The sequence below is a fragment of the Archocentrus centrarchus genome, chromosome 7 (assembly GCF_007364275.1).
Source record: "Archocentrus centrarchus isolate MPI-CPG fArcCen1 chromosome 7, fArcCen1, whole genome shotgun sequence".
Lineage (NCBI taxonomy): Eukaryota > Metazoa > Chordata > Actinopteri > Cichliformes > Cichlidae > Archocentrus > Archocentrus centrarchus.
Window position 1 is genome coordinate 12,148,752 of NC_044352.1, and position 27,750 is coordinate 12,176,501.

General features: G+C 38.3%; 1 protein-coding gene across 1 annotated transcript; it reads left to right on the top strand.

Moving 5' to 3' along the window:
• Window positions 1–6,909: 6,909 nt before the first annotated feature.
• Window positions 6,910–27,671, top strand: gls2a (glutaminase 2a (liver, mitochondrial)). Its single transcript, XM_030733406.1, has 18 exons — window positions 6,910–7,216; window positions 9,097–9,184; window positions 11,506–11,627; window positions 15,262–15,391; window positions 15,479–15,558; window positions 15,704–15,867; window positions 16,777–16,835; window positions 19,001–19,033; window positions 19,132–19,190; window positions 19,280–19,346; window positions 19,450–19,500; window positions 22,150–22,326; window positions 22,419–22,550; window positions 22,719–22,817; window positions 23,996–24,057; window positions 24,646–24,722; window positions 24,848–24,911; window positions 25,003–27,671. Exons 1-18 carry the CDS (start codon window positions 7,005–7,007, stop codon window positions 25,154–25,156), a joined length of 1,830 nt encoding a protein of 609 aa, XP_030589266.1. The 5' UTR covers window positions 6,910–7,004; the 3' UTR covers window positions 25,157–27,671.
• Window positions 27,672–27,750: the final 79 nt, after the last annotated feature.

A 27,750-nucleotide genomic window follows, 5' to 3' on the forward strand; every position in this document is an offset into this window, starting at 1 on the left:
AGTGGGGAACTGATTAGACAAAAACTAAGGCATTTTCTGCAAATGAGCAAATTTATGCTGTAAAATAAAAAAGTCAAGATGAATTTTGGTCTTGGCCAAATGCAGGTCTTTCTGATCCTGGGTCACTTTTCTACAGAATTGAACTAGAGATACTAAAGACTATATAAACCAAAGTTTAAGGAATATTTTAATTAAAAACCATAAGTTCAAAAAGACTAACTGTACCTCATTTATTTTTTTCCTCTGGTATTGTGTGATTTCCTTATTTAACTGAATTACATAGATGAAAAACACTTTCCTTATTTTGATAGTTAATGAGGTTGCCTTATATATAGCCATGATAAACATCCATGTGCACATCAAACACTGATTTTTAATTCATGCAAAAAAATATTTTTTTTTAATAAAGGACCTCTGCATGTGCATAAGGCAGCGACTGATGCTTTTAATTGGACCACAAGATTTTTGGAGATTAAAGTATTAGGAGATAAATACAGATCTGATTCTTTTCACAGAATATCTGGCAGCATGCAAGGTGCAGTCCCATAAAACCATAAAGCATACCAGATTTAATTTCATCCAATCATTTTGTTGTGCATTAGTAAGGACTTTGATAGTAAAGTTTCACCTGACAGCTAGATGCATTAAAAAAAAAAACATATAAATGAATCTAAACCTTTGTAAGAGGACAGAATAAATGTTTTTGTTTCCTGAGTAATGAACCGCTACTTGCATTTAAACAGTTTATGGGAACTCAACAAATGGGTCAGCGGGGTTGTTTGTTTCGGTTTAGTCTCTCGGATTATGGATTAAACTGCAGAGTTTAGACAGCCTTTAAGTGTTGAGCTAACCAATCAGCAGCTATGTCACGTTCTCATTATAGTCAAACTTTCTGAGAGGCTTGTCTGTTTGGACAAAGACAATTAACAAGTGGCTAATCAGTTAAATGAGCTATTCTTCTGGCCTTTGAGTTATAGCTAAATGTTCTGCAATCAGATGTTAGCTGACCTTAAAGAAGAATTCCAGACAAAAATCAATATATATAACATCTACTGTGAAGCTGAAGAAGAAGGGAGATGAAAGATCTGCATGATCTTTATTATATCTCTCTGGTAGATAGGCCCAGGTGAGTCAGCTTGAAAAGGAGTCTGCCATGAGGAGAGGCACAGTAATTCCAGGGTCATGACCTTCTAGAGAGCCTCTCTTGTTCCACACACAGGAAAGAAAGATTTGAAACTGACATCTTACCTGGACCTGTGTGAGCTGAGTGGTTTGGTATATTGAAATTGCATTTAAGGAAGATGATAGCAGAAAACCGATCCAACATCAATCCAAATCAAATCACAGATGCATCTACTCTTTTTTGCACTCCAAATCCAGTTGTCATAATTTCCTGTCAATATGAAGTTTGATTTATAGTTAAGGTTAGCGCAGCTTCTGCCTAGAAAAATAGATCCGTGTTTAGTATGATTTTTTTTTTTTTTTTTTTTTTGTCACCAGGTTTAAGAGGACTGAAAAAGCAGCAATAAAGCAAATGAGTCTGACAACAAAAACATTTCAGGAATTTAACAGGCCAGCTGAATCAATAATGAGTGGTCTTAAACACAAGGAGTACACAGTACCATTCTGCACTAACACTCTGTCCACTATGGTGTCAGGTCGAGTCAATGTTGCTGTGTTACAATGAGAAAGATGTTGGTGGATTTTTATTGGTTACTTGGAAAATAACTCCCAATCTATTATATCACAACTTCTAATCGACCCTGAAATTATAAATATGGGCAAAATAGTCAAACGATAAGACTATAAATATCAAGTGTTTATGCCATGCCAGAAGAAGCAACACTGGTAGCTTAGAGAAATTACTGCACCCATTTATAGCACCCAATAAGTGCTGAGTATGTAGATGCAGAAGAGAGCTGTGGAGCAATCATTTGACATTCATCAGTGCTGCATTGCTACAGCTCTCTTTAAACTGATGTTATAGGACTGTCACAGATTGCCAGTGCAACTTCAGTTACAGATCTGTGTCAAGGTACAGCAGGAATACTGAGACCAGTTCAGCACTACACAGGCCTTTTCTCTGGTGCTCTGACTGTGTACAGCCTCCTGCCGTCTCCCAGCACACACACAATAGGCCTCTGTGTGCACGGTCCGCGGAATGCTGTGAGATGGCAGGGCAGTGGGATAGCTACATGAGGATGGGGGTTGGTGGATGAGGAAGGGTGTGGAAGCTCAGAGGATGAAAACTGGGAGGGTTTGGTTTTGGGGTAGGGGTAGGGGTAGGGGTAGGGGAAGGGGAAGGGGAAGAGATGGGAAAGAGGACGGAAGGAGGGTGGTGATGGGGGGGCTGATCTTTCACTACTGTATGGGTGCAGTGAGGCTCCTGGGGTCTAGAGGGTGTCTAGGTTTCTGCACAGTGACCATAACAGAGGGGATGGATGTATTCCTGTGTACACATAAAGTGGTAATAGTCAGCACCCACCTGCAGGAGAGGATAGTATCAACAGGCCTTGTTCACAATAAATCTTGCCCCTCATTTGGTTATGAAGAACATATAAGATAGCAGTTGCTACAAGAAACTCAAACTGCATTGCTTCTTCCATTGCTGAGCCTGAAGGAAGCCAAATGTCAATGAGAAAAAGAAATCTGCAGCAACAGTCATGCCAGTGGTCTCATGGGGCTATAATGCTCATTATGTACCTGAAACTGAAACAACTCTGTTAATCTTTTTGGGGTGGAATGTGTAGCTTTACCTGAGGGCGGTGCCAGAAAATTTCTACTAACAAAGATTTGCTGTGCAGTGGCCACTTTGAGACAATGAGAGCCAAATTGTCACCCTCAGACTTGACTCGGTTTTTAACAGTTCAAGTTCTTTTTTGTAGATGCACATCATTGTGCTTACGCACCAGCTCTTGGATACTGAGATGTGCATGTGTCAAATGTGCATTATAATTTATTGGTGTACTTCATAAAGGCCTCACTGGGTGTGTAGCATTTAGGTTTACATATGACTTACAGCTACTACACTAATGTTTATCATGTTTTCAAGTACATCTTAGACTTACAGACTGGGCTGTAGCCTGTGCACATTTTGAACAAAGGCTTCACCCTTTGCCATGGGTTAGTGAAGAGAACTGGAATCAGAAATTCAGTCAGCACTTTTAGAGGTACGAGGATTTTCTGGGACATGAACAGCCTCAGAGACTGAAATATGCACCAATTTCTACAGAAACAGCAATAAGATGGGTAATATTGCTAAGTCCTCAATGATTATTAGCAGCAAGCCTAACTTCTAGCCCAAGGGCATTGAACCTACATCTCTTTTGCCCATCTACAGTGGTTCCCTTTGATTTTAACAAAAAAATAGGTGAATATGAAAATTGTCCTCTTAATTTTATTGAATCTCAATAGTAGTATGCAAGTAAAGATATAAATGGCTCATCTTTAGCCCCCTGGGCATGCATTCCAAATCTAAATAAAGAGAAGTCATGGAGGAAAAGTAATAATTTAACAGTGCATGCACAAATTTATCAGTAGGATTCAAAGTGGCCTGCACAGCTTTATAACCACTCTGTTTCAGAGCAGGAATCGTGCTCTGATTTTTTAGTAATCAAAATACTGATAGTAATAATTTAATAAATGCAACAAAAACATGGTACTATTTTATTAAAAAAACTAAAGAATTTTAAATGACCCACTGCAGAGTAGCCATATGTGGTAAACAATATTATTTATTAATAATGTTGATGGGTTAATTCATACTTAAATTCTATTAAGGTAAGATAAGATAAGATACACTTGTTAAACAAGTTAAACACAAATAACATATAAGTAATAGATAAGAGCTAATCATATTTAATCTAATCTAATATAATCAAATATGTGGGTATTAAAAGGCTTGAGTCCCAGCCTGTCACCATTTCCCACGTCTCCCCCGTAGCTCTCCTCCTGATTTCCTGTCTTTCTCTACTGCATCTATTAAATAAAGCCATGAAAGTCTAAAAAAAAAAAAAAAAAGACAGGCTCTGATTTTTTCAACTCTCTTTAAATAGTGCTGTAATAAAGCATCCTACCCATACTGACCTTTTAGTAATCTCTTTTTAATGTGATTACACTGATCTGATGGGGACAAAAAGCTAATATGAGGCTGAATTAGTCAATAAAATCCCCTATTTGTATTGCGTAGCTTAATAACAACAGCGTAGCTTAATAAGACCACACACTCCAGAGAAACACAAAAAAAGGCTTTCACACTAAAAGGACAGTCAGTTCTGATTATGGCCACCAGATAAATCTGATCAAGCCTCAGTTAAACATAAGCTAGCAGTTTTTGCACAGATCAAAGACTATGGTTTTTTTTTTTGTTGTTGTTGTTGTTTGTTTGTTTTTGGCCACCACAGAAAGAAGGAATATTGCATTAAAAGAAAAAAACAGTTTCAACTTAGATATATTTTAATAGGGAGAAACAACAGATTTGACATGGTATGGTTGGATGGTTATGACAAGTCTCCAGGAAATTAATGTAATTTATTTCAGTGTTATATCCTCTGAGTGTGTGTGTGTGTGTGTGTGTGTGGCTATGTGGTTAAGACTCAATTTGTAGAAGAGATGGAATTCCTTTCACCCTGGGTGGCACAGGCATAATGGCCCTTATCCTTTCATTTGAGAGATGCATTAAACGATGCATTAAATCTCTACAAGCTTTCAACAGTTTCTAATAAGGAGCTTTATTTCACAATGTGCTGTACCTATTTAATACCTCTTCTTAATATCATATTATTACCATGCAGGCTGCGGCTTTGGGTTTAACAGAAACTGGAAATGGATTAAATTAAGGTGTTTTACGTACTTTGTTTCTGAAGTAATATCCGAACACGAGTGGTGTGTGGTAGCTTGAATAAAATGTGTTTCGGGGGCCCGGAAAGCTTTGAGTGATTTTGGAAAATGAGCATGAATCAATCCAATAAAAATGGTAGTGTAATTGGTAATGTGGTGAAGGCAGGCTGATAATGGAGATAAGTAATGGTTCCCAGGGCTCTGAATTAGACTTGAACGAATAGATATCCCTTACCCTGTTAATTACCACACTTTTTCTTGTATGAACTAGCTCATCTGAATTAACTTTGAGGAAGCACGTATAACCTACCTCTTTTTGCACCTTTTTCTTATATACCTGGCTATAGCCTATATTTCTTGCTATGATTTCAAAGTATCCTAACAACTGCTCCAATCAGATTTCATCCTTTTTTCTCCTTAAGGTACTTAAAACTGGCTGTCCGAGGTGGCCTCTATTTCAAGGCTTTAGCCAGACCTCCAGATTACTAAGATGGAATCAAAGCTCCAGAGTGGGTATGTTTCTTTTCCTGTGTGAGGTGGAGGGGGAAAGAGGTTAAGTTTGTGCAGACTTGGTGAGTGCAGTGAGGGGGGCTTTCTCACACAAGACGGCGGATGAAGGGACAAAGGTGGCATTCATTGGCCCAGGAATGGAAAACATTTTCTGCTGAAAACAGAGAAGCTACAACCGGCAGAAGCAGCGCAGAGAGGCCATGAGTTAGCATGTACCTCTTGAAAGAACTGGCATACCTGGAAATGCAAAGGAGAAGGCCATTACTAGCGAGGCCTTGTTTATTTGGCAATGGAGATAATACCATGCCCCTAAGTCTGCTGATAAAGTGTCCCTGCATAGTCTGAAAGAGTGAGAAAGTTTGTGTATGGTGCATATGATTTGATTGCCTTGATAATATACAGATTTAAAATAGATAAATGTGAATAAATAAAAATAGAAAATTATTAAAAATTTCATCTGATTTTCTAAAATTTCGAAGATGGGAAATTATTTTACCAAGGGGTAAAAGTTTTGTGATACTCTTCAGTGGACATCTCATATGTCCGCTGACATCAAAGACAGGAAGCCAGATTCAAAAGTCAAAAAAAAAAAGAAGAAAGAAAATACAACAAAGGATCTTTGAAGCACCAGAAAACATGCTGAGAAACCCTCTGGAGAGGAAGGATCTCACTGTGATGTGTACTCAGTAAAACAACAGCGTTAGAGAACAGAGACTGACCTGAGTAGAGGGTCCTGGAGTGAGCACGCCACCTAGAGGACAGGATAGTAATTCCGTCAACCAGTGTGGGAAGCTCACCAGGGGGTGTCACTATCTCACAGCAGTAGAAATGTAGCAACAACCTGACTGCAACCTTACAGGAAGTATTTAACAGACAACACACAATTGGTCATTTACCCCGATCCATAATTACATTTAATGACCAATATAGGAGTAAATTAAACTACTGACACATTTATAATGAAATACTGCCTATATTCATCATTTAAAATGTACAAAACACTGTAAAAACATTATTATTGTTATTGTTAAAGATCGCTACCTTCATCATTATTAACAGTAATAATCAAAATAACAATAATAATATAGTAGGAAAATATTAATTAAATATTAGAAAAAAATACAATTTTAAAAATGTCTAATTTCTACAGTAAGGGATAAATGAACTAGTTTAGATAGTTTATAAGTTTTTAAGTGATGTGTGTGTGAAAATGAAATTTAAAGCTTATTTATGAGCTCATCCCAGGATTTAACTCCGTTTAATCTCAGTTCATCTCATGTCAACTCGGGGATAAGTTCACGCTGATGAAATATTTTTGGACAGTCACTGGATGAGGAGAAAAATAGATAAATACTTCATAATAAAAGACTAGAAAATCTCATTAAAGTATGGTAGTGATTTAGCTGCAGCAGAAATTAAATCACTCAGCAGTGTCATGTCAGTAAGTGCTGGTTGTTGACCCCAACGCGCTATCTGTGTCACAGCTCCGCCCCGCAGCTACAGCCCGTACTTGTCAGTCTGTAAGACAGTTGCTGCTATTAAAGCTCCGAGGACCAAGGAGCTCTGGTCACAGATATCTCTCAAGATCAGCAACTGGAGGGAGGAAAAAAAAAAAACTACTTTGAATTATTAAACACTGAGCCCTACTTATCACAATGCATTGCCTGAAAAGTCTGAGGACAGCTAACCCGGGAATCCTGCAGCTATTTAAAAATGCAGGGATCTCTGCCAGAGTTGGAGCTGACAGCATGGTTTTGTCCAGAACTCAGCAACCTGTTCCTCTCCCCTGCTGGGTCGCAGCATCACCCCACACCCACAGAGCCTATCATCAGCAGCAGGGCCCTGATGTGGACCAAGGACACTCCAAGTAGGTCACAGAAGACTGTCTCTATTAATTAGCCAAAACGTCATTCAGTTCTTTAATTTTTTTCCTACAATACGCTTATTCCCTCATTATTCAAACTTCTAGTAGTAGGCACACATGGCGTAAAATTGCTATTTTTAAAGCACTAAATAAAGTTAAAATTGTCAGAAAATTTTCAGATTTTGTAGTAAACAATCTTATCTTTCATCTAGAAATGCAAAGTACACCACTCAGCATCGTTGTATTTAAAGCTGCAGCTAGCAGACAGCTAATGTTTGCTAATGGCGAAAAAAAAAAAAATCTGGTTTGGCTCTGTCCAGAGGTTAAAAATAATAATAAAAGCTTTATAAATACATACATGACAAACTAATTTTAAAAAAAAAATAGTTGTAATACTAACAATACAGCAGTGTGGCAGGTCAAGAAACAGTTACATTTGCTGCCAATAAAACCGCACTAAGACTTTAGAAAAACTAGCTAAAACAATGTTGTGAGGTTACAAAAATAAACAGAAAATGTCCTTATTCTTTGTCAGTATGTTTAAATTTGTCTAGCCAATAAACAAAGAGGCTTAACTGAGACAGGATGACTATATGACATAGAGTGTTGTGTCTGTATTGTAAAGTTTCTGAACTTCTTATATTTTGACCCTGACAAACACCCTGACAATATAATAATAAGAAGAAAACAACATTAAAACTGGCTCCAAACTAAAATTACACATTTTTAAACATTTTTAAACTGAGACTCAATCACTAACGTAACTAAAGTGTAGTCAGTAACTAAACGTCGTTGTAATTTGGGCTGCTGAACAAGAGAGTGTTTGTTACATTAAATAAAAAAAGTTTACTTTTTAAAAATCAGAATTAATAAAAAAGTAATTGGTAGATTAAATAACAATAATTATAATTATTTGCTAGTGTTAAAAGTTGCTCATAAAGTTTTACTCAAGCGAGAAATATGGCATAATTGAAATGGTGAATTCACATTATTACATTTCACATTATTATTCATTTAAGTGGCATAAAATTACTTGCCAAACTTGAGGAAGTTAATTTACTTCTCTGTTCTGTTAACTACTTAAACACACACAAATTTGAACACAATGCAGTTTTTAACAGTATTGAAAATGCTGCTCAAAAAAATTAATGCATCAGATCTCAATGGGGAAAAAAATCATGCTGGATAGCTATACTGATAAGAGCTGTGTAATGTGTTAGAACTAAAAGGATGCCACATCATTGGATGGAAATGAAAATCGTCAACATACAGAGGGCTGAATTCAAAGACACCCTGAAAATCAAAGTGAAAAAATAATGCAGCAGTCTAGTTCATTTGACAGTCCCAACACTGTCAAAATTTTATTGCAGCAACTCAAAATGATACTCAGTAGTTTGGCCCCACATGCTTGTATGTGGGGCCAAACAATATTGTCAGGCATGTATGCATGCCTGACAATATTAAAATGTTTAAATTCTTATTATTGACAGATTACCCGATTAACAACATTTGGTTTGAGTCAAATTGCAGGAAGTTGGCTGGTGACAGTATTTAATTCCTTTCCAGCTCTTCTTATACAAAGAAATTCCCTCTGTCATTAAAATTCATAAGATAAATTATATTTTAAAATATATGTCCACATATTAATTGTATGGTACACCCCAAAAGCTACACTGTAAATTGTATGTATGTATGTGTTGTTAAGCCTTATCTAAAACAAAGTTTATGTGAGGCTCAAAGTAAATAGTAGGAAATATGGCAATATTTACACTACTAGCTTTATGTTGACATAAACTTTGACTCACTGCTCATGGTCTGGCATTGACGCTTGTCCAGATTTAAAGATCACAACATATTGCGTGTGTGTTGTTTGCTTTTTATAGAAGTAGGTTGATGTCCAGCATGGAGGACCTGCTTTTCTACACCATCACTGATGGCAAAGAGATGATCCCTCTCTCCCAGTTCATCTCTGTAAGTCAGCAGCACATTAACACTTCCTCTGTCAGGCAAAGCACTGTTTTGGCTTTCCGTGACACATGCGAATGTACACAAACACACTTGACTACACGTTTGACTTTAATCAAATCAACCTTGGTGACTGTCATGATATCCCACAGTAGGAATCCAGAGCATCTCCACCTGACGGTGGAGTCCAGTTTAAAAGGTGTCTAGGGACTTTCTTATGCAATAGGACTAAATATAGTACATGTAGTTGTGGCGCTAAGGACCAAAGTAATTAGAATAAGCGAGCAGTGTTCATTTTTCTCATTAATGCTTAATTATTATTTTGGCTTTAATTACAACAATACCTTACAGTTCAGATGTTGTACTGGTAGATTTAATAATATCACTAGATTAAAGGAATTTAATTTAGAAGACTGAACCTTCCATTTCCTTACTTACTCTTATGACTGTCATCCTATACACGAGGTCCCACATGAACACACACATTCAATAAAAAGTCATGCTTCTGTGAACATGTGCCACAGTTCATGTTTTAAAAGTCTTGCAAGAGCTCAGCATACTGAGAAGGTGAACATAGAAATCAATAGACATAAACAGATAATCCTTTTCATTTCTATGATGATGACTATGATGGGCTAACAGCTAACAGCTGGTGGCTGCGGTGTCTATGGCAACTCAGTCGTTTTAAAAGAAAGTGTGCATTAAGGAGAAGAGATGTGTGTCAACACAGGTGATGTGTTGTTCCAGCACAGATGACTTGATGTGTTTGTAGAGGTTACTGGAGCGCGGTAAGTGCTACTCTGTGTCTCTGCAATGGAAATAACAACTGCAAAACACATTCGCCCTAATAGGCTCAGAGTGTCATAAAACTCTGGAGGGAGGACCCAAAAGCAAATGAGCTAAAAAAAGGGCAGAGTCAAGACTATGGGTGCGGTCAAATAGACAAAATTGCTTAGGAAGGTTCATAACTGAGTGAAGTGACTTGGAAGTATCTGCGTGGTAGCCATAATTAGAGCTGATTGAATTCTATAAATACTTAAGTAAAGGTTGGTTAAGTTCTTCCTTTAGCAGAGCATACACTGGGCCATCATTTGTGAAAGTAAAGGGGATAATCACATCCCATTAGGCCTAGTGACACACCATCTGACAATTCATGAAAACAATCAACAAAACTGTGGCACAGATCTTATATATTTTAATTATAAGTGTTTTTTTCCATTTCCATGATATGTTTTGATTTTTCAACAATAGGCTATTAAATGCACAGCTGAACTCTGAGCATCATGCTGTTGTAAGAAAGTCTAGTTTTTCTCAAGGTGTTGCCTTTCACTAAGAAAATATATTTATATAAGCTTTGTAAATAAAACTTGTGAACTATCTATGTATATCAAAATGCATTTAGGGTTTGCTGTACTTCAGTTTGTAGCAGTTATGTCTGTTGTTGTATTGCCCACCTTTAAGATTTAAGAGATGTGATGATATATTGATCCATCCCTGATTACCAAAGGGAACAGTAGCTGAAATAACATTTAATAGGTTTGGGATAGAAAAAAGTAATGCATGAGTATGAGAAGACTGTGAGAACAAACTTTAGCTTCCTTTAATCCTCATATATTTGTCCTTGTGCTAAATGCCAAACCTTTATTATTAAAAAAGTCAATTAGTTTTCCATCATGAAAATCAAGCTCTGTATCACAGTGCTTATTTGACAGATTACATTTTATGGAGATTCAGAAATGTGGAGTACATTATTTCTCAGGTAATCTAAATCAATACATTTTGCAGGCCAACTTCCATCTTCACTCTTCATCTCTATTTGGTTTGCATTTGACTTTATCTATGAACTTAAAACTGCTCACAAACCCAAACCTCACGCAGTCAACTGAAGGACAAAACTCTAAAATAAACTGAGGAACGCCACACATGCAGCAGTCTAACATCAGCATTTCCTGCTCTGAAGATATTCATAAGTGTAAGAGCATGCTTGCAGCCATGTGCTTACTTATTGAGTCACTTACAGTATCAGTCAAAAGAAGTCTCACTGGTCAGGAGGGTCATGCACATGGTGTCCCCAAAATAGACCCACATGGTAGAGACAGTGACTGCCACTGTGACTTATGAGAGGGATTCCAGTGATCTGGTCTATGCCTGTATTTTGCACTCTCTCCCATGGGGCAACACCTGAAGCTTTGCAGCTTCTTCATTGTCCGTGTCATCAACACATGCTTAGTCTTCTTACATAAATAACTTTTTCAGTGTCTGAAAAAGTATCTCATTTGTTACTCCCTGCCTTCCTCCCTTGTGTTTCTTATTTCCCATCTCTGCAGGCTTTGAGAAAAACAGGCTTGTTAACATCTGATCCTCGGCTCCGTGACTGTGTCTATCAGATGCGACAATCCACCCATGACTCCATCGGGCCAGTCATGATGGACAAAAAACTTTTCAGAAGGTGGAAAAAGCATTATTTATTGTGACACCATTTGGAAACACAGTTGCTTAATACGTGTAAAGTAGTCAGAACATTTTCTGGGTGTGTTTAAAAAGAACACTGGCTATCTATGACTGCTGCATAAACAGTGAAATGCTCTTTCAAATAAAGATTGGGCAAAAGAGAGGAAACAGGTGAAACTGTTAGGTTAAGTCCTTTTGAGAGTTTTTGTTAAATAACAGAAGTGATCTGTGATCAGTGCTATTTGAGTCCCAGGGACAGACAGAGACAGGCGTTTTATGACCAACAGCTGCAGCTAACCAAATTCACATGCATGCATGCCAGCCAAAGCAGTGGAGGGAGCAGGAAGACAGGGGGTCTCTGGGGCTGTTAATGAAAGGGCATCATTCTGGTTTGGCTCCAGACTGTGGCAATTACATTAGTAGGCTCAACAGATCGGTAAGTGCTATGCAGGCTGCTGACCAGACGGTATCATTTCATAACAGACTAGTGTAATTCACTCAGACTCTAACTTTGGCCTGGAACAGCACAGGGTTAAACAGTCTGGCTTTCCTCTGTTGAAATTAATTGGCCATTTCTGACTTTTTTTGCTTGTCTTCTGAAATTTGTGAGGTCATCTATTCCTGATGAACACTCAAGAGCCCACTATAAATATGCTAGTAGAAATAGAGAAAGCTATCTTCTTTTTTTTTAAGGAAGTGACCCATATGAATAATTCAGGCTCTCTCCACTCTCTTTTCCTGGTGTCCCAAACCTCACGCTAGCGCCCTGGATGAGTGAGACCTCCGAGCCAGATATTTTAGTTCTGAGCTGTCACAGAATGTGCATTCCTTTCCTTGAAAGCATGCTGCATTGCTGAGCAGTTAGCACCACATAGCAATGGAAGTTTATAATAACTGCTAGATGAGTTGTTATGGGTAGGTTTGTTTACGCTTTTAGGTGAGTGTCAATTGGCCCTGAAGCAGGTCACTTTGAAGCCTGTGTGTTGAAGATTTCAATTATTGATTGGTGTTTTAATTATATAAACATTTTTTCATGCATCTCACTAACTCAGGACTTGCCACTTGAATCAAAGAAGCTAATCCTCTATTTAAAAAACTTCACTTCTTAGAAAAAAGCCAAAGGTAAAGACAGGAGGTTCATATCACAGAGGCTTATGTTTTCTCTACTTCTTAAGAACTGTTATCTAGTAATACAGCTAGAGCTACATATATCTCAGAGGAAACCAGTTAACATTACTTTTAGATTATCAACAAAATTTGCCATACCAGCCTATACAGTACTATGTGGAAGTTTTGAGTCAGTCCCATTCTTTTTCCATGACCATTTACAAACATTCCTTCAAGCATGAAAAGGCACCTAACTCAAAGGATGTGTTGTATACACATAACAAGACAGTTTAGGAAACAATCAATTTTAAACTGTATCTTTAGGCACTTTGTTAATAGCAGCAAAAGCAAATTGTTTGTTCTTTGAAAAATGCCAAAGATAACACAGTTTGACTGGCCTAAAAATAGTATTTTTGTACGGCCCAAAGAGCTATTAGCTGAAAGCGTGGCATATCTCAGCATGGTCTGCAGTGCATCCTTAAAAAAATTTGAGGAAACTGAACAAATGGAGGACAAAAGAAGAAGTAGCTTCAAAAAACTGCCTACAGCAGTTGAACAGCATCTGAAATTCATGTCCTTAAAAATGGGAAAGAAATCCAACAAAGACCTGATGCAGGACCTGAGACATGCATCTGATCTTTACTGATCCATATACTGTACTCTTCACTGAAGCCATTCTTAATGAATTGAAACAGGGAGAAAGGTCTGGCAAATTACACACGAACTGGACTGGAAATCTGTGGCAACAGGTCTCATGGAGTGATGAATCCAAGTTTGAAATTTTTAGTTTAAATGATAATCTGTATTTACAGAGGTCAGGATAGAAGTACAACAGTGTCTACAGCCATCTGTAAACACAGTGGTGCATCTGTCAATATTTGGGGCTTCATTTCAGCCAGTGGTGGAGATCTTATCAAAAGTGATGGAATTATGAATGCAATAAAGTGCTGTCAGACTTTGGTCCTCCATGCAGTACCATCTACAAAGCATCTGGCAACAGCTTCACGACAATGATCCCAAAAACACAGCCAGTGCAGTAAAAGCATACCTGGATAAAAAAAACAGGAAATGGAACACTATCAGTCATGGATTGGCTTCCTCAGAGCCCAGACCTCAACATAATTGAAGCAGTGTGGGATCATCTTGAAAAAGAATGTGACAAAAGGCAGCCAACAACCAAAGAAGAGTTTTGAATGTCCTTCAAGAAGCCTGGAGAACTACTCCTGAAGAAATTACACGAAAGCTTGCCTCAGAGAGATCAGGCTGTGTTTAGGAATAAAGGTGGTGATACCAAATGTTGACTTTCAAGCTCGTTAGAATTGCATAGACTCTGTTTTTGCCTTATATACAGTATTTCCATTTATGTTTGCATATTTCAGTAAAATGCTGTAAATAATTCCCATTTTTTAAGCAAAATATAAAGAAATGAGTGGAGGCTCAAGACTTTTGCACAGTACGATATATGTCTCTGTTAGTGAGCCTGCTAGCTGTGCAGCACTCTGTGTTTAATTAATGGTCTAGAAGGGCACTCTGAGAGAATATCCGCGACCAAGGCCGTTGCCCTATTTCACAATATTAAAGCAAGTCGTCAAAAGCCTCACTGAAATGCTCCACCTCTCCACCAAATTTCATTAAATTTAACTTAGTAGTTTAATCACGTATCTCAGTCATGATTCTTGGCTTGGTCAAGGAATCCAGGCACCCAAGAGACACTATGATTGTGAATAGCTTACTGTATGACAGATTTGGAGTTTGCTACTCAGGTTTTACTGTTATCTAGTGCTTGAAGTTTAGGTGTGGTGGCTTGCCTATCTGACATGACAAAGAACACTTAACCTCTGAGAGTAATGAGCCAGTATTTCTCCCTATTTCTGCTTCTAACCTAACACAGTAGAGGTAAATGGATCATTTTATTGTTTACAAAAACATCTCTATCTCTATTACACTCTATTACACTGGATAAAAGGCCCCTTTTTATCACATAGGTGTGAATAATAAAATTTATTAAATCCATTTGTATGGTTCAGTTCTGGGAATTGTGCATGCTGCATTTCTGTCATATTGAAATGGCTTCCTGGCACACTTACTGCAATGTAATTTAATTAAATGTTTCCAATTTATTTCGATCATGTAAACAATATACAGAAAGTCATTTAGGAAAATTAAAAGAGACAAGAAATACTATACCAAATAAAGCAAAATACACTCCAGTATCACTCCCCTATTCCCATTCAGCTTACATATCAAAAAGGAGCAGGAAGAAGTGCCCACTTATTTAATCCCACCATATCTCTTTACTTATAAGTTAATATTTATATAGCTTCCTTATTGATAAAAACCTCAATAACAATAATAGACATATTTCTAATAATAGAATATATATGCTACACAAAATTATCATCATATTGATGGGTGGTTTTATTGAGTGTTTTTACTACAAAGTAACTTCAATGACAGGCATATAAACTGTGTACTAACTGCAGCATGTCAAGTGTTTATCTAATTTTATTGATGTCCTCTTGTAGGTGTGTCGGCAACAACATCATGCTGCTGACTAAAGCTTTCAGAAAAAAATTTATCATCCCTGACTTTGAAAAGTTTGTCCACCAGATCGATAAGATGTATGACAATGCACATCGGCAGGAAGGAGGACAAGTGAGTAAGAAGACTAACACGCATATTGATTTGGTGTCTGTGCCATCATTGTTAGCTCACTCACATGGGTTTCATGTCTTCATGCAGGTCGCTGATTACATTCCACAGCTGGCTAAGTTCAGCCCTGATCTCTGGGGTGTATCTCTGTGCACAATCGACGGACAGAGGTGCAGTATCAGCTCCACTTGTAATACATCTTTCCATCCTTAAAACCTCCATCACGTGTACTGCCTCACTAACACTAATCCATTTTTGAATTTTTTTTTTTGGTCATGTTTCTGTGTTTCTCCATTACATCCTCATGTCATGCAGACACTCAGTGGGTGACACCAAGGTTCCCTTCTGTCTGCAGTCATGTGTGAAGCCTCTGGAGTATGCCATCGCTGTGCACGAGCTTGGCAGTGACCATGTTCACCAGTTTGTGGGCAAAGAGCCCAGTGGACTCAAGTTCAACAAACTGTCACTAAATGAAGAAGGCATGTGATTAAACACCAGTTATCCTCTGTGTGGTGGTAACATATGATTCATAGTTCACAAAACATCTTTACTGCAGTTTTTCAAATGTCCAAACACTGCTGAACATTTTGTTCTGTCCTACCCAGTTATCAAAACATGCATGGGTCTCTGTGAGAAGGTTACATCGCAGGGAAAAACATTACTACACAATTTGATAGTGGAAAACACACTGACCTTTGCTCAATAAAGGGTTAAGGTTTATCAAAATAATTTTAAAATAGCCCAATACACGGTTCCTGGGGGGGTATCCCAATTAACTCTGGACTAGAGGCAGGGTAGAGTTTGGTACGCCAGTCTATTATAGACTTTCTTGCTGTGAGGCTGCAGGTGCAGCAATGCACTTGCAAGTGCTTTGCTTTTATAAAAGGATCACTTGAGAGGAATGTTTTGTTAAAAATCTTTTTCATCTCAGGTCTCAAAAACATCCTGAAAACATGTTCAGAATGTAGGACTGGGAATGATTTTTTTTTTTTCTGTGTATAATGTAACATTGTAGGAACATTTTATAAAAGAACATTTTATAACCTGAACCTCAACGAAATTTTCAAAACATCCTCCGAATGTTGCTGCACAAATGGCATTTCTTAGTTAAAGCTCTAACCTTATAGATATGTTCTTTGAACATTCCGATAATAACATCATTAGAGCTTGTAGGTATAATGTTTACCAGGAAATTTCCCTGCCAGCTGGGTTACAATTACAGTACCTGCTCATCTCTGAACAAACTGGATTTTACTGCATGTGTTCAGTTCATTAGCTGTTGCTACATCCTAAGATCCCCAGATGAAATATATTCTCCAATCTCAGCAGTTTGTTATGCGTGTGGTTAGGAGCAAGTCTGTGATAACATGCTCTCATTTCTTCTGCAGATAAACCACACAACCCTATGGTGAATGCTGGAGCTATTGTCATCAGTTCTTTAGTTAAGGTAAAAATCTGATATGATACATGATAATGAATGCTTACAGGCTGCACATTGCCATTTAAGAATATACACACAAAATAACTTTGCAGTTGGCTATCGTTAATGAGGTTGGTTGGTTGGTTAGGGCAGTACAGAGTAGCCTCTCAGGAAGCAGCTGGTCATGGTCAAAAATAGGCTTTCCATTTTTAAACCGAGTCCTTATTAAATGTTTTCCCTTGAATTATTACAGTGCAGCATAGTGTTCTGCAGCCTCTCCAGAGATTTGCATACAGTTCAAAGGGGTAATCACTTCTTCAAATGTCTATATAAACCAGGAGTAAAATTAGTTCTACAAAACATGCTTTCTGTCATGTATGGGTTAATTTGCTTTTAGCTGGAGCCTCAGCATGAGCCAGAAGTTATGTAAAAAAAAAATACTTTTTTTTTCTTTTAAATGTGCAAATTCTCTCATCAAAACTGTTGTGCCCATGCAGGAGTATGGCCAAGCCCTGTATGATTTACAAGCTTATCGGAAATTTGCATTCATCGTGAAACCTGACGTTGCCACAGTTTCACAATCTGTATGAGCTGAGCAAGCAAATCTCTTTTATGCTGCTTTGTTCAGTAGAATATTCAATATAAAGACAAGTGTGAAAATGCTGTGAGCTTGTTTTGAGAATTGTACAGTAAATTTCTTTCTTAAGAAGGGCTAAACAACTACAGTACACCACTGAAGGCCACCGATTGCTGCTTTGTTAAAGGTCAAATTATTACCTCCACCAAGGAGGTTATGTTTTCGGTCGTGTTGGTTTGTATGTCTGTCTGTTTGTTTGTCAACAGGATTACTCCAAAAGTTATGAACAGATTTCAATGAAATTTTGTGGAGTGGTTGGAAATGACAAGAGGAGAAGTGATTAAATTTTGGCGGTGATCCGGATCACGATCTGGATCCAGGAATTTTTTTAAAGAATTCTTCACTATTGCGGGATAGGGGGCTGGCCTTGGCGGAGGTTTGCGCTCTCTGAGTGCTTCTAGTTGGTGATGTTATCTTATTTACAAATTATATATATCAATGGTTATATATCAATGGTTATACAAATTTCCAAAAAACAACATATTTGTACTATCTAGGTTGAATTTCACTGAACAAACTCCCTCCTGATGGATGACGTCAACAACAGCCATGACATATTTAGTCAACTGTCTGTTGGCTAGAGATTACATCCCCCCATAGTGACTCGACTAAGGTCATTACCACCTGATGGACTTCTCTTCTTCTGCAAAGGCAACAGGCAAAGATCACAGATCTGTTTTTGTATAAACACATGGCCATATATGGTTGCGAAGTCTTCATCTGTGTTGGTTTTGAAGTCTCACAGCTGACTGATGATACTGGGGCCTCTTATCAAATGTGGGCCAAGCGCAACTGCAAGGGAGGGATTCAGTTTGGGCGTGTGGGTGCTTTTGGCCAATTACAACCCACAGAAATGAAGGTGTGTTAGCCAACCCTCACAACTGTGTGTGTTTAGAGGGGGCAATACTTGTGTGAACATAGCATATTTAGTGTATTTGTATTTAAGTTATATAAACACTGAGGATGCTGTGTAGTTAAAAAGTATATTTTTCTGCACAGAAAAGTAAAATTAAATGCTAAAAGTACAAAATATATAGAAGATGCAGTATTCATGCACTCTTGGGAGTGCATAAATATTGCAAAGGTTTACATGTCAAAGGTTTAAATGTCAAATATTTGTATGTTTTGTTAAAAAAAATCAGTTTTCATATTAGGTAGCGCGCCAAAGAAAAACTCTTTTATTGGCCATGAGGTTTAACCTCAGGTTTTCTCTTCAACTCAGTGATGTCTGCTATCATCTGTAACCTTTCTAAGTAAAGCCATTAAATATGAATGTGGCCCCATCCCCTTTTGGTATGTTTACAACATGACAACGATCTTCTACTTGTCCATGAAATTCAAGCACAACCATAAGCAGCCCCCAGGCCACAGAAAGCAAATTGCCACGTGGACTCACATGCTCAAACACACCATGCGTACGTCAGATATTGACACACAACCAAGACCAAAAGTATCCTTCAGTGTCAAAGCACTCAAACACTGCCATCTGTAGGGACTTAGTGACGTTATTAAATTGGCATCACAAAGTGATTTTTTTTTCCCTCTCTTTTGACAGCCTCATTCAAATAAGGCTGAGAGGTTTGACTACGTAAGTAAATTATATTTTCGTTTTCAGTCCCTTGTGAAATTTTGCTTTTATCATTTGGTCTTCCTGCTAATTGGTCTCTAAAAATGATGTTACTGCAGGTGATGGAGTTCTTGAAAAGTATGGCTGGTACAGAGTATGTGGGCTTCAGCAATGCAACGTGAGTGGCCTGCTGCAAGAAATGTAGAACTATTGTCATGTGATTTCTCACACTGAATGATGCTTTTCATATTGCTTGTGTTCTTTCAGTTTTCAGTCAGAGAGGGAGACCGGTGACAGGAATTATGCAATTGGGTACTACCTCAAAGAGAAAAAGGTTTGTGTAATATTTTTGGTGTTTTGCATATAATTACAGTTACTCCAGGAGTTTGGTTTTAAATTGAATTAGTATATGCTGACTCTGATCTTATTCCTTGCAGTGCTTTCCTGAAAATGCAGATATGATTGCAGCTCTTGACTTTTACTTTCAGGTGAGTCTGTCCTTTAAAGTGGCTGTAATCAGTATTTTTAGTATGCATATGCTAGCAGAGAGGCTCCCTGTCAGTTCATCCAACAGTTTGATCCAGATTAAAAATTTCTCAAGATTCTTAATAATTAGTTACAAAAAATAAACAAAATTTGTCTGAAGAACTACTGGATAGATTACACCGACATTCATGATGTCCACATGATCAATCTTTTTGACTCTGATACGCCTTCATTTTTCTTCAAGTTTCAAGTTGTCCAACAATTTATGATGCTTATTAAATACTTGCAAAGTATCACTTCCACCAACCTTAACCAGTGTAATTAGAAACCCAATAACCGTTGTACAGTTTGTTGAGCAGTGAAACTTTTTTTTCAGGGGCAAATCTATAATCTTTTTATAGTTTCCAGCTTTATGTCAAGGGGTTTTACAACAATATTGCTTTAACTGTTCAGGTATTACAGCCATTTTATACACATTTTTCTATAAAGCATGCTCTGTTGAGCTTAGATTAGGTGACTGACTCGGCCATTGAAGAATATCCCATTTCTTTACCTTCAGAAACTCTTGGGTTCCTTTTGCAGTATTTTTTTGGGTCATATCCATTTTCTCTGTGTAATGCTGTCTTGCTGTTTTGCAGCATTTGGCTGAATCTGAGCAGAGAGTATAGTGCTGTACACTTGTGACCTGATTCCACTGGCAGCCATACATGCCCATGCCATAACATTGCTTCCACCATATTTGACAGATAATGTGGTGTGCTTCAATAAAGTCTCTAAGACTGTATGAAATGTTTCATTTGGCCATTCCTTAAAGTTCTTGCTATTTCCCTGAGTTTTTTTTTTTTTTTAGCCTAATGGTGGCCTTCCTCACTGATATCAATTTGGGCCTCATATTTAAAATTATAGGGAAAAAAATCTATACAAATACAATATGTATAGAGGCAAAACTACAGAAATCTTTTCTTTACCCAGCAAGTAATGGCCCTAACTGCACCTGCTAAGCATCAGTTAAACATTAACATTTAGCCAAATCTTATTGTGTCTGTAGACTGGTTAAGATGAGATCAAATTTTTATGTGTAACATGGAAACTAAGTCAATTATGGTGACCAGAACTATCACTTGACCCTGAAGTTTTCATGTTGTAGCTATTTGATCTTTTTCTTTTATGGTTTATTCTCTCGTCTCTCACCAGTCTTTATACTGTCTTTCCTTCACTAAACAGCAGATGTAGCTACTGTAGTTACCTGCTGATAAAGGAAGTGAAGGATTTGTCACTTTTTAAAATTTTACTTAATTAAAAAACAGTATTTGTCACTTTAACAGCTCTCTTCTCGCCCTCGGCGGAGGTAGACACCTTTTCTTTCTCTCCCAACCCATACCTTATCTGCCCTGCTTTGCTGCTTTGCTGTGCTTAAGAGCCTCTCTCTACACATCGTCCGAACTGGAAATTAAAACTATGGATTTGGTCAGCTGGTCTCACAATGCTATTGATCAGATTTTCTATATGAGGAGACCAAGGGAAGGAGAACCCTCCTGTCCCGCTGGGACATCTCCGGCTGGCTACATCGTGGATTCCTGGAGTGACTGGAAGATGATGTGCTTGATGGCCCTGTCCATCAAGGACGTAGAAGACATGTACATATATGGATAACAGGATCTCTTCGGATTGGCCTTGGGGGATACCTGTTTTATTGTGAAATTCGGAAAATCTGGGCAGTTGTTGGTGGCTTAGGTAACCTGGCTGCTCAGTACGAAGTGTTGTGCAGAGCGGTACACACACAGACTCAGTACCTGGTAGAACTGAACCGCAAGGTGGACACGAACCTGGAGGCTCGCAGGCCAGTTTTGGCCATGCTCAAAGGCGAAAATGGGTTAAATCTTGGTGAAGTATACCTTCAGCGTGACAAGGGAAGGAGCAATGAGAATTCGGATGATTGGAGACGCCATTGAGAGTCCCAGAGACTGAAGGCTGTCGGAAATTAAACAGTGACAGCCTGTACCAAAACAACTTGTATTATCTGGACTTTTGGCTCCCTATCCGGCCTTGATTCAGCTGGTATCTCATCTTCTCCAGGATGTGTGTAAACAGATGCTTTATCCCCCAGCGCACCATCCCATCTCTTTGTGACCTGTGTGAACTGGTATCCTGGCGACCAAGGCTGACTATTCCACCTTATCATGAACATTATCATGATCTGTTAGCTGAGGGGGGAGCTGGCTGCCTCCACAGTACCCTACTCACTTGCCTCCATCAGCACACCCCTTCCCTCCCCGCCTAGTGCTTCCATGCAGTTTTGTGTGCACACTATGCTATGCAAGGTTTTTTTTTTTAACCTCATACATTACCTGGTACGGGGCAAAGTATGAGATGCTTTTTTGTTTGTATTCGCTATGTTTCCATATTCTTTTAAAACGGCGGTGCCTTTGATGGCTGTGGCCACAGACATTTATCTCCCCTGTTTGTTTTGATTTGCCTGTCCTCTTGGATGGGTGTTCTGGAACGTAATCTCATTGTATGTCTTGACATATAATGACAATAAATTCTTTTGATTTGATTTATAGAAAAAAATATTTCCTTCATGAGTTTTACTCAAACTGTTCTGTATTTGTCATGTTTTTTTGTTTTTGTTTTTGTTTTTTTCACTCCAGCTGTGCTCCATAGAGGTAACATGTGAGTCAGGAAGTGTCATGGCTGCCACACTGGCCAATGGGGGTATTTGTCCAATCACAGGCAACCATGTGCTGAGCGCTGAGGCAGTTCGCAACACCCTGAGTCTCATGCATTCATGCGGCATGTACGACTTTTCTGGACAGTTTGCCTTCCATGTGAGTCCCTGTATTCTTAAAAGATCCCTTTGAAAGCATAGAGCAGCAATAATGAGTCATGAGATGTTAGATGTTTGGTTCTCCTTGTTTAGGTGGGCCTGCCAGCTAAATCCGGTGTTTCAGGTGCTGTACTACTGGTGGTCCCCAATGTCATGGGTATGATGTGTTGGTCCCCACCGTTAGATCGGCTTGGAAACAGTGTTCGTGGCATTCACTTCTGTCAGGTACGCTTCTTATTAACATAATGCAGATTTTCTATTTAAATATTTGCATTCTATAATAGAAGCTAAATTGTCATCTCTTCTAAATTGTTAAAGATCAAATATACCATATGTTATACATGTTATATTAATAAATGCCTTTTATTTGTTTTTCAACCATTGATTCACCAGGAACTGGTGTCTTACTTTAACTTCCACAATTACGACAACCTGAGGCACTTCACTAAGAAACATGACCCGAGAAGGCGATCAGATGATTATGAGGATCCGGTAAGTTTAGTGCAACAAGTGTAGCTGGTGCTACCTTTTCAGGCAACTGACTGACTGACTAAGGGTGTTTTCACACCTATAGTTTGTTTACTCTGGTTCAAGTCCATTTGAGTTTGTAAACTTGTAGCTTTTTTCCCATTTGGTTTGTTTTTACACGGAGAAAACTCGAAGCAAACAAACCAAATCTGAACATTCAGTTTGCTTACTGGCCAGACGTGTCTCGGGAGGGAGCAACGAATGTAAATTCAGGAAGGAGCTGAGAAATGTAGTCATCTGACCAAATATCAATAATGCATCGCACCTCGTTGCTCATCCAAGTGAACCTTCATTTTACAGCTAGTTGCTACAATTTTTAATCAACCCAGAATGCAATGCATACCTGACTATAGGAAGGTATTTATCTCACCCTTGGAGTGTACACCTGATAGTTGGGTCAGATCAAGGTTGGATTGAGGTTGTTTTGTTTATGATTCTCACTATAAGCAAACTGCTCTGAGGCTCTGATTTGGAACCGGACCGAGACCATCTTCTTCAAAGTGTCTGGGTTGTTTTGGTATTCACCGTGTTAGCATCTGAACAAATAAATGACACCAATGGGGTGTCATTTATTTGGCTAACAATATACCAGGGCTCTATTATAGTCAATGTCCAGGTTCATATTTGTAACCTTGAACTCTACTAGAGTCCAAAGATACACAAATGCATAATATAAATAGTCCTTATTTGTCTTATTCTTCGCTTTTGTTTGACCGTTCACTTCATCCACAAGCAGTTGCATCTCCCTTCTCACTCCCTTTAAACCAGCTTTTTCTGATTGGCTGCCCTCACAAACAGAAGGTTTGAACAGCAGCAGGATCTGTGGTCTGTATACAGATCTTTGTGTATCTGAGATGATAAAGGAGAATTAAGGATTCCCACTCTTCTTTTTTTGCATTTTTTTGGCCACAGCAGCTTTTACCAACAGTAGAGGGAGACAGGAAATGGGGGAAAGATACAGGGGAAGACATGCAGGCAAACTGGCCACAGGCCAGGACTCGAACCCGCGCCGCCCGCACCGGAGTCTAAAGGAGACATAATACATCTGAAACTCATGACTTGAAACTTTGGCCAAGCATGGCCAGCATCCATAATAAAGCAGACATGATCACTCTCATAATATTTGTTGTTTGGTCCATTAGAACAAGTCAGTGGTAAACCTGATGTTCGCAGCATACAGTGGCAACATCTCTGCTCTGAGGAGGTGAGTAAAAACTGGATTTGATCATTTTTGGTTTTTATAACTTTTTATCAGCAGACACATAGAAAATGGTTATCTAACACAGTCTTGTTACAAAACCTTTTTTTTTTTTCTTGTTAAGAGTCAGATAGGAAGAGCCTGTATGCTAATTACACAGATGGTAGCTCAGCATAAAGAGCTATGGGGGAAAGATGGAGCTTTGCTTCAGCAAAAGAGAACAAAGTACCCCTACCTGCACATACAAAGCTCACTTATTACCATGTCTTGTTTGCATAATACATGCATACCCATATATAAATAAATGTTTTTTAACATACTGTAAAGTGGTGCTGGTCGACACAATGTGGCTTACAAGTTTTTATGTTCAGTTAGCCTGTCTCCTGGCTTTAACAGACCTTTATGAGGTGGTGTCAATATTCTTTTCCAATTCTCTGAAAGAAAGCGGAAAAAGCATTGAAGAGCGTCACATATAAAAGTGATTTCATCATGTAACTGTTTCTCTGGTTTTTTGACAGTTGCCCCTTGCTCGAGTTACAGAAACCTTTTCATGTGTGTTTTATCTCCCATCCTGTGTCTGCATTATCCCACCAGGTTTGCCCTTTCAGCTGTGAACATGGAGCAGAGGGACTATGACTCTCGCACAGTGCTCCACATCGCTGCTGCAGAAGGTTAGTTCATTTGTTCTTAGAAAATCTTGGCTTCAACATTCAGAAAAGGCTAAATTTAATACGCCGTTTTTGGTTTTCTGTTGTTTGTGCTTTGACATTAGGTTTGCTCCATTTTTTTCCTTCAGGTCAAGTGGAAGCTGTAATCTTTCTAACTGAAATATGTAAAGTGAATCCCTACATGAAAGACAGGTAGGAATTTAAATGACATCGCCTTATTTTGAAAGTGGTGATACTAACTTAAAAAATCCACTCATGTCCATATCGCACTGTTACCTGTCAGATGGGGGAATACACCCCTAGATGACGCCATGCAGTTTGGCCATGATGTTGTTGTTTCGCTCCTGCAAGAGTATCAGCGTGCATATGGCGACAGCGAATCACTGAGCACGGATGAGCAGAATGCCGCACTGGATACACTGAAGAGCATTGTCTAAAACTACTAGGAATCACGAGAGCTTGCAATGGAAAATTTGTCTTTTTTTTTTTAAATTATGTGCCTGACAGGAATGAAAGAGAAGTGAGACAGAGCTGTGATGAATGAATTTGTTTAGCTGAAATGTGACAGAAATGCTACGTGAGCATCGCCTTATAGACTCATGAAAGCCTGTATCTTTTTGCAGACTGAAGGTTTGTATCAGAAAAGCACTATACAAACAAGCAATGTCACACTTGTATGGAGAGAAATTACATTAATTTATATTGTGATTTAGACTGTGTTGAAACTTAATGAGATGTAAATATCTAAAGTGCGTATTTATTTTTAACGGCAAAATATTGTATTATCTGCGTTATTAGTTTGTAATTTATTAGGGAGTTTTGCTTCCAGTGGAATAACTGTAAATACTCCTAGAAATGCTTTAATAATTATTTTACCATGACAGGATGTGATTTATAGTCATGGTTAAAAGAAGGTACACCTTATTTAAATTCTGAGGTTTTACATAGCAGGACATAATAAAAATAACCTAGTAACAAAAAGAAAACACAAATCCAGAAGCTGTGTGTGAAAAACTACATACAACCTTACTGCTTCCATAAGAAATAAGAGGGTAAGTAGCAACTTGGTGCACTTGATTAACTAATCAGCAAGCGTGAGCACCTATATAAAAGCAGACATTTTGGGCAGTTTGCTGGTCTGGAGCATTCAGGTGTGTGTTTACACGCTGCCAAGGAGGAAAGACATCAGCAATGATCTTAGAAATGCAACTGTTAGTGCCCATCAATCTGTGAAGGCTTATAAGGTCATCTCCAAACAATTTCAAGTCTATCACTGTACAGTGGCCAGTCTTCCTGTCAAACCATGCAATGCTCAGAGAAATTGCTAAAATCCAAGATCTACATCTCAGAATAAACAGGCATGTTTAATGTTAAAGTTCATGACAGCACAATTAAATAAAGACTGAACATGTATGGCTTGTTTGGAAGGTTTGCCAGGTGAAAGCCTTTTCTGTCTAAAACAGGACACGGCAGCACAGCTTAGGTTTGTAACATTTCATCAAACAAACCACCCACAAATGTCCTTTGGGCATATGAGACCAAAGTGGAGGTGTTGGCGGAGGAGCTCTGTGCGCCTTGCTATCATTGAATACCAAAGTATTCTAGAGTCAAATGTGAAGCCATCTGTCTGACAGCTAAAGCTTGGCTGAAACTGACTCATTAAACAGGACAATGATCCCAAGCACAACAAATCTACAACAGAATGGGTCTTCTCCCAGACCTTGGCTGAGTGCTGACACATCTGAATAACTTGTACTTAGGTTCAGTTGTTTGAACTGATGGTCCTGAAATCTGCAGTTGTTTAAACCTTTCCAACTTGTGTAAATCTACAGTTCTCCTGCTTAGGTCTTCCCTGAGTTTCTGGGACTTCTCTGTTGTTCTGAGTATTGGTGTCAAATAAACCCTTTATATGCTGGCAAAGAGAAACTACTAGTTTCTCTGCCAATCATGATCATTAATGAGAATCTAATAGGTCTTGGCCTTGCAGAACCTTCAGCACCACTTATTGAAAATTTTAAGTGAGTGTATGTATATATTGGAACCTGTGGGTATACTTTTGACCCTATGTCGATTAGAGAAAATCCAAAATAACTTCAAACTTGTGCACCCAATTCTTGTTTTAAAGTCATTAACGATGTATGTTGTACAGTCATTCCACCTCATATCATTATCCTGGTAATATTCAGATTTCTGATCATCTATGTGCAGCTGTGTCTTGATTTATCACTTTCTCAGCCACTGAGGTGCTCAGAAACAGTGATAAGGATTTGACATGTCACACTGCTCAAGTTTTTGCTGAAATACTTTAGGTGGATTGTCCTGTTTCTCAAAACCAGGGTAAGCTGTTTAAATGTGCAACACATGAACAGGATATTAGTGCCCATGAGAAACACACTGTTCTTTGTCTTCAGTTTACTCTGCTGATACACTGTGATGTGGATTTTTTTTTTTTTCAAGCTCAAAAAAACACTTTTTGTTTGTGTATCAAATATTTCTATGTCACATGCTGGGAACAATGCAGAGGTTCAGCTGACGCAAGATATGTCATTAAATGCAAGGTCTGCACATAAGTGAAACAGGTATAATATGAATGAAAACGTGTACTTGTCAGTACGCAGACCTTTGATAATTGTACCGTGCTTCATGTGCAATGTGCAATTTGAGCTGTTTTCACACACTAACTCTGGAAAATGTTGGGAGAATTAATATTGGGATAAAGTCAGATGTTTTCCTTTCTAAAATGCAGCATGTAATGAGAGACAGTTCATGACAGTCCTCACTTCTAGAAATACTCTGGTTTAAGTGAGCGTGCAACCTGCACAGAGTGTGCTGCTGGCAGATATATAATAACCAGTATGACTGCGTGGGATATCGTATTCTCACAAAAAAGTTCATGTGTGAAAACAGCTTTACCTGCAATAAAAAAAAAGTAGTATTGTGAATTGTATTTTCAAGGATTTAGGTCACTGTAAATGTCAAACTGCTGTAAATAAAAGAATGAAGAGGCATCATCAGTGAAGTCATTCTGTTA

Coding starts and splice junctions, on each gene's coding strand:
- gls2a (XM_030733406.1), top strand. CDS start 7,005: ATGCATTGCCTGAAAAGTCTGAGGACAGCTAACCCGGGAATCCTGCAG. Junction 7,217..9,096: donor GTGGACCAAGGACACTCCAA/GTAGGTCACAGA, acceptor TGCTTTTTATAG/AAGTAGGTTGATGTCCAGCA. Junction 22,551..22,718: donor GTGGCATTCACTTCTGTCAG/GTACGCTTCTTA, acceptor TTGATTCACCAG/GAACTGGTGTCTTACTTTAA.